This window comes from Giraffa tippelskirchi, chromosome 1 (genome assembly GCF_054371585.1).
Source record: "Giraffa tippelskirchi isolate mGirTip1 chromosome 1, T2T-mGirTip1v1.2.pri, whole genome shotgun sequence".
Taxonomy (NCBI): Eukaryota; Metazoa; Chordata; class Mammalia; order Artiodactyla; family Giraffidae; genus Giraffa; species Giraffa tippelskirchi.
This window is the reverse complement of record NC_137275.1, coordinates 220,474,790-220,489,200: the sequence shown is the minus strand read 5'-3', so window position 1 is coordinate 220,489,200 and position 14,411 is coordinate 220,474,790. Positions and strand designations below refer to the sequence as shown.

The following is a 14,411-nucleotide window of genomic DNA, read 5'->3' as shown; positions in this document are numbered from 1 at the left end:
GAGATGTAGGATCTACATGAGCCTCATCAGAGTTCCTGCCGATAGTACAGATGCTGAGCTTCCACGGAGGAGCTGTAAAAAGTGTAAAATGTGCCCTGGTGCTGGGGGCAGGTGACAGCCCCGCTAATCCTCAGAGGTCAGATCACCAAGTTTTGCTTCCTCTGCACACACCACACACACACAAACATATACAGTCACATGCACATGCGCACACATGCACACACTCACATGCATGCACACTCACACACACTTCGCCACATTAGGTTAGCCATGAGGCAGGCTTTGCAGGCAGACCTCATTTCACTCTAGCTCCCACACTCAGCACCTCTCATCACCTCTCTGAGGAATGGCTTATTCATCTGCAAAACAAGGTTCATAATGCCTTTCTTACAAGGATGGCTGTGGACATTACATGAAGTCTTTACTCATATTTTATTGTACATCAGCCTAGGGACCAGGGGAAGAGACGGCAGCCACCAGCTGGATTTGAATTGTGGGTCTACAGCTTACCAGCCGTGTGACCCTGGGCAGATTACTAAATTTCCTACTGGCTTCATTTCTTCATCCGTTAAAACGGGAAGGAAAGTATTCACCTACATCCTAGGGTTATTGCAAAGATTAAACAAGGCAATGCAAGCAAAGGGTTTAGAACTGTGCCTGGCAGAGAGCCAGTGCTACGGAAGGGTTAGCTTTTCTTATGATAATATCCTATTGCCTGGTGACTTTTCCAGCCCCCACTTCCCCCTGTCCCCATCACAGCTAGACTGTCCCAGTATGGAAAGACTCCTGTCTGAAGCCTGTCTGCCCCATTCACCATAATATGCCATTTGTTTGGGAAAGGAGGGAAGATGAGAAAGAGGAGGAGAGAAGAAGGGAGGGAGGATATAGCTGGGATAGTTAAAACTACTGCAGTGGCATTAAAGGGCATGGGGTAGACTCCTGACAGGCAAATCCCTCCCTTTTTCTCTGCTGCCCGAACTCAGCAGGAAGTATGACAGATGCTTCCTGTACATAAGGCAGCTATTTCATCTCATGCCCTCATTTTCCCCTTGGCCAAACATTATGCGTGGGTGAACCAAAGACCCTCTCTCTCTCCCTCCTTCCAGCTCTCTGCCTCCTTCCCTCCCTTTCTCCTTCCTTCCTTCTTCCCTTTTCTATAACAGTAAAATATTTTAATGGCAATTTTAAAAGCCTACTGGCCTCTGAGACCTCTGTTCTTCCACTGCTTCCAGAATCTCCGTGGGGCGTCTGCCAACTCCATTTCAAAAAAGAGCCTTTACATGGGGGAATTGCATCTGGTCGACTCTGGAGTCCCCTGCTGTCTTCAGGTCCAGCTCTTAGTTGCTGGGAATTGAGGGGATTTGCACTAAGGGACAGGGACAGCTCATGGCTGAAGACGCACGTGGGGACAGTGATCAGATATTATTGTCCCTTTCTTTCCTCCATCCATTGCAACATACTGCCTCCAGGAAGGAGGACACGTATTCTCTTTTGTTTCCATTTTACAGAGCATTACAACTGTGAGGCAATGCTACAGTGGTTAAAAATTTGAGCTTGGCCATCAGTCGCACCCACGTACCAAGTCTGCCTTCACTCCCTGTTCGCAAATCACTTTCCTTTTCTGGACCTTGGTTCCTTCATCTGTAAAGTGGGTGTCATGATGCTTCCCTCCCAAGAGGGCTTTGAATTTGGGGTGAGATGATGGCTGCAAAGCTCATCACCCAGCGCTTGACACCTCATACTTAAAGGACAGTCTGCTTTCCCTCTTGAACCTTCCGTGACATCCCAAATTATGCTCCGGGGTGCTCAGTGTGGCGCTCAGGGACTTCCCCCCGGTGGCACCAGAAGATCCTGCCCAGTCAGCACTCTGCTCTGGTGCCTCAAACTCCCGCCCACACTCCCCTCCCCCACCAGGGATGCTCCAGCTCTTACCCCTCCTCCCACATCCAGTTTCTGCTCCTGAAGCCCATCCATCCTTCCAGCCCTGCCCTAAATCTACTCCCCGCCCATAAAGCCTTCCCAGGGCCTCCGTATTGGGATGGATTGCTCTCTCTCCTGTATTCCCAGCATCTCACTGTGTGGGAAACATGGCCATGAATTAGGTTAAAGGCTCCTTAGGATCCCATCTGTCCCCATGACTAGCTTATGATCCCCTGGCGGGCAAGGACCGGGCAGTATCTCTCTTTGTTTCCCCTGTGTCTGGCTCTGGGCCTGGCGCAGAGTAAGCACTGGACTGAAATGTGTGCGAAATTAAGTCACCTGGAATGCTTTTTTAGAGGCAGATCCATCATACAAAGTAACAGTGTACCTATCAATTACCTGGTACCCACCCAGGACCAGATCTTTTACATATTGTATCTCCTTTAATCTTCAAAGCAACCCCACAAGATTAAGAGCTTTTCCCCTACTTTAGAAAGAAAGGACCCAGGACTCAGAAAAGGCAGGCATCTCCTCAAGGTCACACAGCCTCAAGGCTGCCAAGCCGTGGTGAGAACCCAGGTCCGCATCACTGCAGAGCCTGAACTCCTTCCATAAATCATGCCAACTCCTGGGTCACTTGGGATTTACAGAGACTTGGGTCAATTGGGGGTGGGGTTGCTGATCTTTGGGATGGATGGGGGATTTAACAAGCTTCTGGAGGCCTGCAGTGACTGATGGATTGTGCTTCTTGCACAGGGGGAATCAGCTTTGGGAGAACCAAGGGGGCGTCCGGGTCAGAGGCAGACGATGAAACGCAGCTGACGTTCTACACGGAGCAGTATCGCAGCCGGCGCCGCAGCAAAGGTAACGGAATCCAGGAGAAGGTTCCAGAACCAGGGTTTGTAGGAGGAAAATCTGGGAAGCAGCTTTTGTGCTTCATGACAGACTCTAAATCTTATTCTTCAACCTGGTCCCGATCAGTTAACACTGAACCTGGCGTCCAATACCCTGTCTACCCATTCTCTATTTCTCCCTGTCTTGCCCCATTCCTCAGAGGATTTGGAGATGGTTTTGTAAGTTTATGCGTTTTTTTTTTTTAATCCATCACAATAAAGAATCAAATTGAAGGGAAAATCAGAGTAAGGAAAGTGATTCAGACTCAGCTTAGATGTGTGCACGGTAATCCGTGCCACGCTGTGTTGCGTAGTTCTAAGAAGGGGCTGACAGCTTAACTCAGAGATTCTTAGCAACCAAAGTGCAAACCCAAACATGCTCAGCAGTAAAATGCACAGAGTCTGTGGGGGTAAAACCAGCGTTCGCCCAGGAGATCCTATTTACTTGATATAGAGACCAGAGTTCTCCTGTTGGTCCCTGTAAACAGGACTCCCTGGGACTCTCGAGACCATGTTTTGTGTTTTCTACAGAGAACATTGGTATTGATGCTTGAATGCATAATTTTTTTCTCACGATGACACTCAGTGCAAGAAGACATGAAAATGCTGAGGCAGGACCCCATTACAGGGCGTAGACCTTGTGGCTGAGGTCCACGGTTCACTGGCAAAATATGCTTTCACTGTGTGTAAAATGTGCAGATTTCACTGTGGTAAAATGTGCTCTGAAATAGAGCATATTTCAGGCCATCACCTGGGAATATAATTCCTTAACCCTGAGTGTTTTGTAAGGACAGCAAAGTAGCAAGTTCAAGATTTCAACCTTGGGAGAGAACTTAGGGTGCAAGCATGTATTCCCAGCAAGTGATTAAGGGCATATCCATGAGCTTGGACCACACCCTGGAGAGAATGCAGGTTCCCTCGTGAACATGATGGCAACTAATCTAAGTATCTGGCAATCTGTGCCCCCTAGTCCCCCAAACTGCATAAAAGGATTCCGCCCATGCATGATGGACAGTCAAAGTGCACAGATCATGTTGCTTCTCTGGGTGCCTTGAGCCTTGGGCAAGTTATCTACCTATCCTATACCTTAGTTTTCTCATCTGTGTAATGGGCCTTGGAAATGCCTCATAGATTTCGAGATGAATTTTGTTCTGTTGCATTAAAAAAAAGTAGCATGGTGCCTGGTATATGCTAATGGCAAATAGTTCAGTTCAGTCACTCAGTCGTGTCCGACTCTTTATGACCCCATGAACTGCATCCCACCAGGGCTCCCTGTCCATCACCAACTCCTGAAGTTTACCCAAACTCATCTCCGTTGAGTCAGTGATGCCATCTAACCATCTCATCCTCTGTCGTCCCCGTCTCCTCCTGCCCTCAATCTTTCCCAGCATCAGGGTCTTTTCAAATAAATCAGCTCTTTGCATCAGGTGGCCAAAGTATTGGAGTTTCAAGCTTCAGCATCAGTCCTTCCAGTGAACACCCAGGACTGATCTCCTTTAGGATGGACTGGTTGGATCTCCTTGCAGTCCAAGGGATTCTCAAGAGTCTTCTCCAACACCACAGTTCAAAAGCATCAATTCTTTGGTGCTCAGCTTTCTTTATAGTCCAACTCTCACATCCATACATGACTACTGGAAAAACTATAGCCTTCACTAGACAAACCTTTGTTGATGCAGTAATGTCTCTACTTTTTAATATATTGTCTGCTCCTGCTGCTGCTGCTAAGTCGCTTCAGTCGTGTCCGACTCTGTGCGACCCCATAGACGGCAGCCCACCAGGCCTCCCTGTCCCTGGGATTCTCCAGGCAAGAACACTGGAGTGGGTTGCCATTTCCTTCTCCAATGCATGAAAGTGAAAAGTGAAAGTGAAGTCACTCAGTCGTGTCCGACTTTTCGCAACCCCATGGACTGCAGCCCACCAGGCTCCTCTGTCCATGGGATTTTCCAGGCAAGAGTACTAGAGTGGGTTACCATTGCCTTCTCCGAATATGCTGTCTAGGTTGGTCATAACTTTCCTTCCAAGGAGTAAGCATCTTTTAATTTCATGGCTGCAGTCACCATCTGCAGTGATTTTGGAACCCCAAAAAATAAAGTCAGCTACTGTTTCTACTGTTTCCCCATCTATCTGCCATGAAGTGATGGGACTGGATACCATGATCTTAGGTTTCTGAATGTTGAGCTTTAAGCCAACTTTTTCACTCTCCACTTTCACTTTCATCAAGAGGCTCTTTAGTTCTCCTTCACTTTCTGCCATAAGGGTCGTATCATCTGCATATCTGAGGTTATTGATATTTCTCCTGACAATCTTGATTCCAGCTTGTGCTTCCTCCAGCCCAGCGTTTCTCATGATGTACTCTGCATGTAAGTTAAATAAGCAGGGTGACAGTATACAGCCTTGAAGTACTCCTTTTCCTATTTGGAACCAGTCTGTTGTTCCATGTCCAGTTCTAACTGTTGCTTCCTGACCTGCATACAGGTTTCTCAAGAGGCAGATCAGGTGGTCTGGTATTCCCATTTCTTTCAGAATTTTCCACAGTTTATTGTGATCCACATAGTCAAGGGCTTTGGCAGAGTCAATGAAACAGAAATAGATGTTTTTCTGGAACTCTCTTGCTTTTTTGATGATCCAGCGGATGTTGGCAATTTGATCTCTGGTTTCTCTGCCTTTTCTAAAACCAGCTTGAACATCTGGAAGTTCACGGTTCATGTCTTGCCGAAGCCTGGCTTGGAGAATTTTGAGCATTACTTTACTAGCGTATGAGATGAATGCAATTGTGCAGTAGTTTGAGCATTCTTTGGCATTGCCTTTCTTTGGGATTGGAATGAAAACTGACCTTTTCTAGTCCTGTGGCCACTGCTGAGTTTTCCAAATTTGCTGACATATTGAGTGCAGAACTTTCACAGCGTCATCTTTTAGGATTTGAAATAGCTCAACTGGAATTCCATCACCTCCACTAGCTTTGTTCGTAGTGATGCTTCCTAAGGCCCACTTGACTTCACATTCCAGGATGTCTGGCTCTAGGTGAGTGATCACACCATCATGATTATCTGGATCATGAAGATCTTTTTTGTACATTCCTTCTGTGTATTCTTGCCACCTCTTCTTAATATCTTCTGCTTCTGTTAGGTCCTTACCATTTCTGTCCTTTATTGAGCCCATCTTTGCATGAAATATTCCCTTGGTAGCTCTAATTTTCTTGAAGAGATCTCTAGTCTTTCCCATTCTATTGTTTCCCTCTATTTCTTTGCATTGATTGCTGTGGAAGGCTTTCTTATCTCTCCTTGCTATTCTTTGGAACTATGCATTCAAATGGGTATATCTTTCCTTTTCTCCTTTGCTTTTTGCTTCTCTTCTTTTCAAAGCTATTTGTAAGGCCTCCTCAGACAGCCATTTTGCTTAGGCATTATTTTGTTTTGTTTTGTTTTAATTAATTCGTCCTGGCATATAGTTCATTTACAATGTTGTATTAGTTTCAGGTGTATAGCAAAATGAATTTTATATATATATATATACATATATCCACTGTTTTTTCAGATGGTATCCCCATGTATGTGATTACAGAGAATTGAGTAGAATTCTCTGTGCTATACAGTAGGTTCTTATTATTAATCTATGTTGCATATAGTAGTGTGTATATGTCAACCCCTATCTCTGAATTTATCCCTGCTACTAAAAATAGGACTATTATATAATCCAGTCTGGAGAATCCCATGGACAGAGGAGTCTGGCAGGTTACCATCCATAGGATCAAAGAGTCAGATACGACTGCTGCTGCTGCTGCTGCTAAGTCGCTTCAGTCGTGTCCGACTCTGTGCAACCCCATAGATGGCAGCCCACCAGGCTCCCCCGTCCCTGGGATTCTCCAGGCGAGAGCACTGGAGTGGGTTGCCATTTCCTTCTCCAGTGCATGAAAGGGAAAAGTGAAAGTGAAGTCGCTCAGTCATGTCTGACTCTTAGCGACCCCATGGACTGCAGCCTACCAGGCTCCTCCGTCCATAGGATTTTCCAGGCAAGAGTACTGGAGTGGGTTGCCATTGCCTTCTCAGAGATACGACTGAGGGACTAGCACTTTATGATCCAGCCATCCCCCTTCTGGGCATATATCTGGAGAAAACTATAACTTGAAAAGATAAATATACCCCAATGTTCTTATCAGCACTATTTATGATAGCCAAGACATGGTAGCAACGTAAATGTCCATCAGCAGAGGAGTGGATAAAGAAGATGTGTTGTGTATGTATGTATGTGTATACACACACAAATACAGTGGAGTATTTAGCCATAAAAGGTGGGCACTATTCATGTCAGTGGAGTCCTCACTGTTGTTTTCTGTACCTGCTTACCCCTGGCACCTTTCACTGACAAGGCCCCCTAAGGGGAGTGTCTCCCTTGACACAGCACCGGGGGAGCTATCTCGGACTCTGCGGACACTAGAATGCACTTGCCTCTCCCTCTTTTCATGCCTCAGCCCTCTGCAGTCTGCTTCACTGGAGATTTAGAAGCTGGTGATGGATGATTCTTGACCTGTCTTCTCCCTCCCCCAGTACGACAGCCAGAATTAGGGCTGGGGAGGTCAATGAGTCTTCTCCAAAGAACTGGGCTATTTACAGCCAATTGGGAAGACATCCTTCCTTGAGTGTGTCCCTCGTAAACTGGAGTTCAAGAAGAAAATTAAAAGCAAGCCACAGGACTTGAAATAAAGAATACGGCCCAGGGGCTCCATACACTCTGAGAGACTGGGCTGTGCCTCCCATATGGCAAGGATGCCAGGGCTGTGATGCACTGCCTGGCTCCCCCTGAAACACACACACCTTCCTTCCCAGCCCTCCTGCCTGGTCAGTGCCAGCACTGCTCCATCCCTCTCCTCCCTACTGTTGCTGATGGCCATTCCTTCTCCTCCTCCTCCTCGTCTGTGTTCTGGGTGTGTTTGCCTGTTCGTTTGTTTTCCTCTCTCTCTCTCTTTTTTCCTCTCCCCTTTCCTCTCTTCTTTCCTCCGTCATCTTTCACTGCATTCTTCTCATTCCTCCGTTGTTTTTTTTTTTTAATCAATTTATTTATTTTAATTGGAGGCTAATCACTTTACAGTATTGTAGTGGGTTTTTGCCATATGTTGTCCGTCTTGTTTTTGTTTTTTTTTTTGCCTTCTCTGTCTCCCATGTTCTCCTTCTCTCTACTCATTGTCTCTTCTAGCCTCTCCCTTGCCCCAACACTGTGCTTTTTCCGACATTTCCTAGCGAACCTTTCTCCCTGGTCCCCTCCACCCCTGCAATATCTCAGCTATTTGTCAAGCACCAACTATGTGCCTGACCAGGTTCTAGGCCATGGTGACAGAAACCAAACAATTTTTAAAAGCCCTGCCCTCACGGAGCTTGTATTATATCAAAATATAAACATATTAGATGGTGGGATTTCCTGAATCAAGAGTCAGCAATCTCTATCTGTAAATGGTGAAGCACTAGACATTTTCAGCTTTGCAGAACATGCAGTCACCGTTGGAGCTACTAACGCTACCGCTGTACCTTGAAAGCTGCCACAGACAACACATAAAGGAATGAACATATGTGTGTCCTAATCAAACTTTATTTCCAAAAACGGATGCTGGTCCAGATTTCACCAGTGACCTTACAGTTTGCTCACCCCCTACCCTAAACATCCGCATCATACAGGTAACCTATGGGACTGGTCCAGGAAGTATGAATGCAATCCCACAATGTTTTGTGAAATGAATCTGATCTCATGTCATACATGGTCTTGCTGCCTAAGGGAGTCTCTTTGTCAGGCAGAGTTCTATGTTGGGTCAAGTAAATAACCTTTCAATCCATCACTTGTGTAGGTATTTGATAGAATTAACTAATGAGGTAGTTGGATGCGGTAGCTTCCTGCCTGTCAGGGTTTCATCTTTATTAAGGAGAGATGGTGTGTGGGGGGGACTGCCAGAGGACGCTAGACTCACAGTCAGGAGATGGGTAGTGAGGTCTGTAGCCCCGCCACTCACTCACTCAGTGACCCCTTGGCCAGCAAGTGCCCTCTTGGGGCCTCAGTTTTCCTAAGTTTTGTGGAACGAGGATATTTTTAATTCCTGTCATCGAGTCTGAAGCTCATTCTAGTCTAACTTACATTTAGGGACTGAACAACCTGACTAAGCATGTTTCTGGGCAGCGTGGGAAACAGGACCTGGGCTCCCAGCCCAAGGTGGTTAACACCTCCTTGGGGAGGGGGGATGCAGCTCCCACAGGGAAGTGATGCTGATGAGGGTAAGCCCGTGTATAACTGAAGGTCCAGATGAGAAGTGCAGATGGCATGTCCAGCCCCAGGCACAGTGCTGAGCAGTACAGCTGCTGCTGATTCCAGCAGTGCAAGCGCCCAGCAAGGACCTCCCAGCCCAGTTCTGCGCAGGTGCTATGGGGCCTTAGGCAAGTCTCTCTCACTCTTTGGTTGCTCAGCCAGTTCTACAAACCAGGTTATCTGATTCCCAACTGCACACACTTTCCTCTAAGCTTCGGTGCTTAGCTCCCCAGGAAAGAGAACCAGGGCATGAATGCTCCCTGGGTTTGCTTGTTTTTTGTTTTAGTTTCTTGGTTTAATTTGATGGTCCCTAAGCTGAGATTTTTCTGTAGTGATAAGAACTCTTGAATTGTAAGCAAAACTTTGTATGGATGTGTGAGTTACTTTTCCTTTTTTTTTTTTTTTTGGCCGCATATCGTGGCCTGTGGGATCTTTGTTCCCCAACCAGGAATCGAACCTGCACCCCCTGCGTTGGAAGCCCAGAGTCTTAACCGCTGGACAGCCAAGGAAGTCTGATCTGTGAATTTTTTTCATTTTGACTTTCCCCTGCCAACACACACACACATTCACACACACACACACACACACACACACACACACACACACACACACACACACACACACACACACGCACACACTCAGAGTTGAATCATGTTTTAGAGTAAGTGGACAGGTAAGGTAAAGTTCAAGCCACATCTACAGAAAAGGAGGCCTTTGGGGATTGAGGGAAGGAGAGTGTTCTGAAATATAATCTGAGAATGCCCAGATAGAGCAGAGACTCCAGGAAATGGGAACGGAGTGAAAGCTGAACATCAACAGAACAGTACCTGCTGAGTATGAGAGCAGAGGTACATGGTGCCCTGAGGGTGGGGATGAGAGAGGTGCCAGTCGCTGGGTAGAGTCAAGGGTATGGATTTGAGAATGATGGCGGCTGGGCTGGGGAGATAAGCAGGAGCCATGCCTTGGCCACTGGGGCACCCATCCCAGCCTTTACCCAGCCTGTCTCACCACATCACGGGTGTTCAGAATCAGCACTCAGGGGTCCAGATCCTTGCTCTGCTGATCCCTAACTGTGTGGCTTAGGCTGAGTCACTTTCCTTCTCTGAGCCTCAGTTTCCCCTGGGTAAAGAAAGATGAGTCTGGGATTAGTCCTTCTGCTCTTCCTTAGGCTTTTTGCAGGGCTTAAAGGAAGTAAAGTATGCAAAGGACATGCTTAGCAGAGCATACCTACCACATGATCAGTGTTCACTAAATGGTAATCAGTTAAGCACAGCAAGTGAGTGGCCTGAGCTAGGCACAGCTCCGTGGCCTTTTTCCAATGTGTTGGTCTGCAAGTTGGTCTTGCTTCTAGGGGGAAGGAAACCTTTTAGGTTAGAACATAGACTTGGTGGCCCTGGCCTCTTGGGCTGTTGTGACATGATTTTCCTCCTTGCCTTCCTTGCCCCTTACTAAGGACAGCCTCTTTCCCTGGGACATCTGCAGGATGTCCCCTTCCAGCCTGCAGGTTACACCTCTAGGACCTGCTGCTCAGAAAAGAGTAAACAGTAAAGACAGATCGATTGGTGTTTAATCATCCTGTAAGGCTTTGTAGCTAGAGTAACCTGGGAAGAGTGATACAAACCAAGGCTGTGGAGGGGACATGCAACAGATGGCCCTGCAATCTGGGGTGGGTGTGGGGGTGCCTCGGAGAGAGAAGCAAGGCTCCAGGGTCCTTATTTCTGTCGATCTCCTCTGTACTCTCCCTACCAACAGGGACCCCTACTAAGGACAGAATGACTGGAGCTTAAGACAAAGGATTAGATGGCAGCCCCAGAGAAGAAAGCGTCAGAACTCTCGGTGGGTGTATCAGTCATCCTAGACTGTGGACGTGGACAGAGGGAAAGCGGGGCAGGTTAGCACAGGGTGGAGTGCCAGGGAGAGGTAGTGCCTGTGAGCTTGTGAGAAAAGGAGGGAGACAGGAACAGAGGAGGAGGAGCCACACAAGAGAATGTAGTGAAACTGCTGGAGGGCTTAAAACCTAGCCTCTGATCCTGGGTGCACCCTTGTTTGATTCCGAGGACTGAGCAAGGCGCTGGACCTCAATTTCCTATCTGTCAATCAATGAGGTAGAACTTGATGCCCTTGAAGTTCTCAGTAATACCAGTCATGATGGAGACATAGGCACAAGGAGGAAGAAAGAGGAAAAGCAAAGCAAAGCCACGCTTGATTGATTGAATCCTCTCTGTACATGTCTGTGCTCTTTATATGAACCATCTTATAGAATTCCAAGTAATATCAGGGGAAGGGATTGTGTTTGTATATTCGGCTGCGTCAGGGGAGGCTCCCGTGTGGCACACAGGCTCTCTAGTTGTGGGGCAAGGACCCTAGAGCACTGGGGCTCAGTAGTTTCTGTGAACCGGCTTAGTTGACCCAGGGCATGTGGGATCATAGTTCCTCGACCAGGGACCAAACCCCTGTGCCCTGGGCTGCAAGGGGATAAAGGTTCTTAACTACTGGACCACCAGGGAAGTCTCAAGGGACTTCTGTTTTCCTTTTGATCATACCAAACTGCTGGTGGGATCTCAGTTCCCCAACCAGGAATCAAACTCACGTCCCCTGTAATGGAAGTGCAAAGTCCTAACCAGGGGACCACCAGGGAAATTCCTGGGAAGGGATTGTTTTCACCTCTGTTTTTCAGCTACGGAAACTGGGACTGAAGGAGGTCACTTACTTGACATTACAAAGAAAAAGAGAAATGCAAAAAAGCAACATGGCTGCCTGAGGAGGCCAAACAGACAGCTATGAAAAGACAGGAAGCGAAAAGCAAAGGAGAAAAGGAAAGATATACCTATTTGAATGCAGAGTTCCAAAGAATAGCAAGGAGAGATAAGAAAGCCTTCCTCAACAATCAATGCAAAGAAATAGAGGAAAACAACAGAATGCGAAAGACTAGAGATCTCTTCAAGAAAATTAGAGATACCAAGGGAACATTTCATGCAAAGATGGGCTCAATAAAGGACAGAAATGGTAGGGACCTAACATAGGCAGAAGATATTAAGAAGAGGTGGCAAGAATACACAGAAGAACTGTACAAAAATGTTCTTCACGACCCAGACGATCACGATGGTGTGATCACTCACCTAGAGCCAGACATCCTGGAATGTGAAGTCAAGTGGGCCTTAGGAAGCATCACTATGAACAAAGCTAGTGGAGGTGATGGAATTCCAGTTGAGCTATTTCAAATCCTAAAAGATGACACTGTGAAAGTGCTGCACTCGATATGCCAGCAAATTTGGAAAACTCAGCAGTGGCCACAGGACTGGAAAAGGTCAGTTTTCACTCCAATCCCAAAGAAAGGCAATGCCAAAGAATGCTCAAACTACTGCACAATTGCACTCATCTCACAGGCTAGTAAAGTAATGCTCAAAATTCTCCAAGCCAGGCTTCAGCAATACGTGAACCATGACCTTCCAGATGTTCAAGCTGGTTTTAGAAAAGGCAGAGGAAACAGAGATCAAATTGCCAACATCCGCTGGATCATCAAAAAAGCAAGAGAGTTCCAGAAAAACATCTCTTTCTGCTTTATTGACTATGCCAAAGCCTTTGACTATGTGGATCACAAAAAACTGTGGAAAATTCTGAAAGAGATGGGAATACCGGACCACCTGACCTGCCTCTTGAGAAACCTATATGCAGGTCAGGAAGCAACAGTTAGAACTGGACATGGCACAACAGACTGGTTCCAAATAGGAAAAGAAGTACATCAAGGCTGTATATTGTCACCCTGCTTATTTAACTTCTCTCCAGAGTACATCATGAGAAACGCTGGGCTGGAAGAAGCACAAGCTCGAATCAAGATTGCCAGAGAAATATCAATAACCTCAGATATGCAGATGATACCACCTTACAGCAGAAAGTGAAGAAGAACTAAAGAGCCTCTTGATGAATGTGAAAGTGGAGAGTGAAAAAGTTGGCTTCAAGCTCAACATTCAGAAAACTAAAATCATGGTACCCGGTCCCATCACTTCATGTCAAATATATGGAGAGACAGTGGAAACAGTGGCTGACTTTATTTTTCTGGGCTCCAAAATCACTGCAGATGATGACTGCAGCCATGAAATTAAAAGATGCTTACTTCTTGGAAAGAAAGATATGACCTACCTAGATAGCATATTAAAAAGCAGAGACATTACTTTGCCAACAAAGGTCCGTCTAGTCAAGGCTTGGGTTTTTCCAGTAGTCATGTATGGATGTGAGAGTTGGATGGTGAGGAAAGCTGAGTGCCGAAGAATTGATGCTTTTGAACTGTGGTGTTGGAGAAGACTCTTGAGAGTCCCTTGGACTGCAAGGAGATCCAACCAGTCCATCCTAAAGGAGATCAGCCCTGGGTGTTCATTGGAAGGACTGATGTTGAAGCTGAAACTCCAATACTTTGGCCACCTGATTCGAAGAGTTGATTCATTGGAAAAGACCCTGATGCTGGGAAAGATTGAGGGCAGGAGGAGAAGGGGACGGCAGAGGATGAGATGGTTGAATGGCATCACCGACTCAATGGACATGGGTTTGGGTGGACTTAGGGAGTTGGTGATGGACAGGGAGGCTTGGCATGCTGTGGTTCATGGGGTCACAAAGAGTCAGACATGACTGAGCGACAGAACTGAACCAGGTAAGGGGAACCGATACTTGGAATTAAGCTCTTTGATCTCAAAATCTACTCACATCATTATATGACTTGAGATAATGCATGTGCAGTGCATACCACAGTGCCTGCACTGAGTGTGTACTAAGGAGACAGGGGGTAGGTTCCCACGTCTGTGCTGGTACTGAAAGCCTGATCAGACCCCTGAGAATATCCTGGTGTAAACTCTGTAACCCTCCAGAGAGCATCAGCCCGGGAGGAACTAGGACCAAAAATAGGTATGGTCAGAAGTAGCTTGGACACTGAAAAGTTACTGCAGTATCTGGTGGGCGGGCGGGGGGAGAGGCAGCCACCATAAGGACCAACCCTCCCAGGGCACCACCATCGCTGGGGTCCTGGTATTTGATCAGGGAGGAAAAAACATGTGACAAAGACATCCTCCAGTGCTGTACTAGCTCCAACCCATACCAGTTGTGAGAGCCAGTATTACTCATCATTTCCAACTCTGCTGTGAGTGATGTCACATCGGTAGCTTATAAGCAACTGTGGAAGAAGTAATTATACCACAGGCATTGACAAGCAGTGCAATGCAAGCTTCCCTTTCCTCCTCAGAGCCCATTGTTAAATAAGTAAGAAATAAGCTATTAATATTATACAAGCCAGAGGGCAAAGACTTTTTCTTCTAGAAATAGTCT

At 46.6% G+C, this 14,411-nt stretch overlaps 1 protein-coding gene across 3 annotated transcripts in view; it reads left to right on the top strand.

Moving 5' to 3' along the window:
• The window catches only part of ASTN2 (astrotactin 2), a 989,820-nt gene that overhangs the window by 339,079 nt on the left and 636,330 nt on the right, over positions 1–14,411 (top strand). For all 3 annotated transcript variants that reach the window (XM_081575818.1, XM_081575813.1, XM_081575806.1), the window contains one exon: positions 2,677–2,784. In XM_081575818.1, coding sequence (XP_081431944.1) covers positions 2,677–2,784 — 108 coding nt within the window. The remainder of the gene's footprint in view (positions 1–2,676; positions 2,785–14,411) is intronic.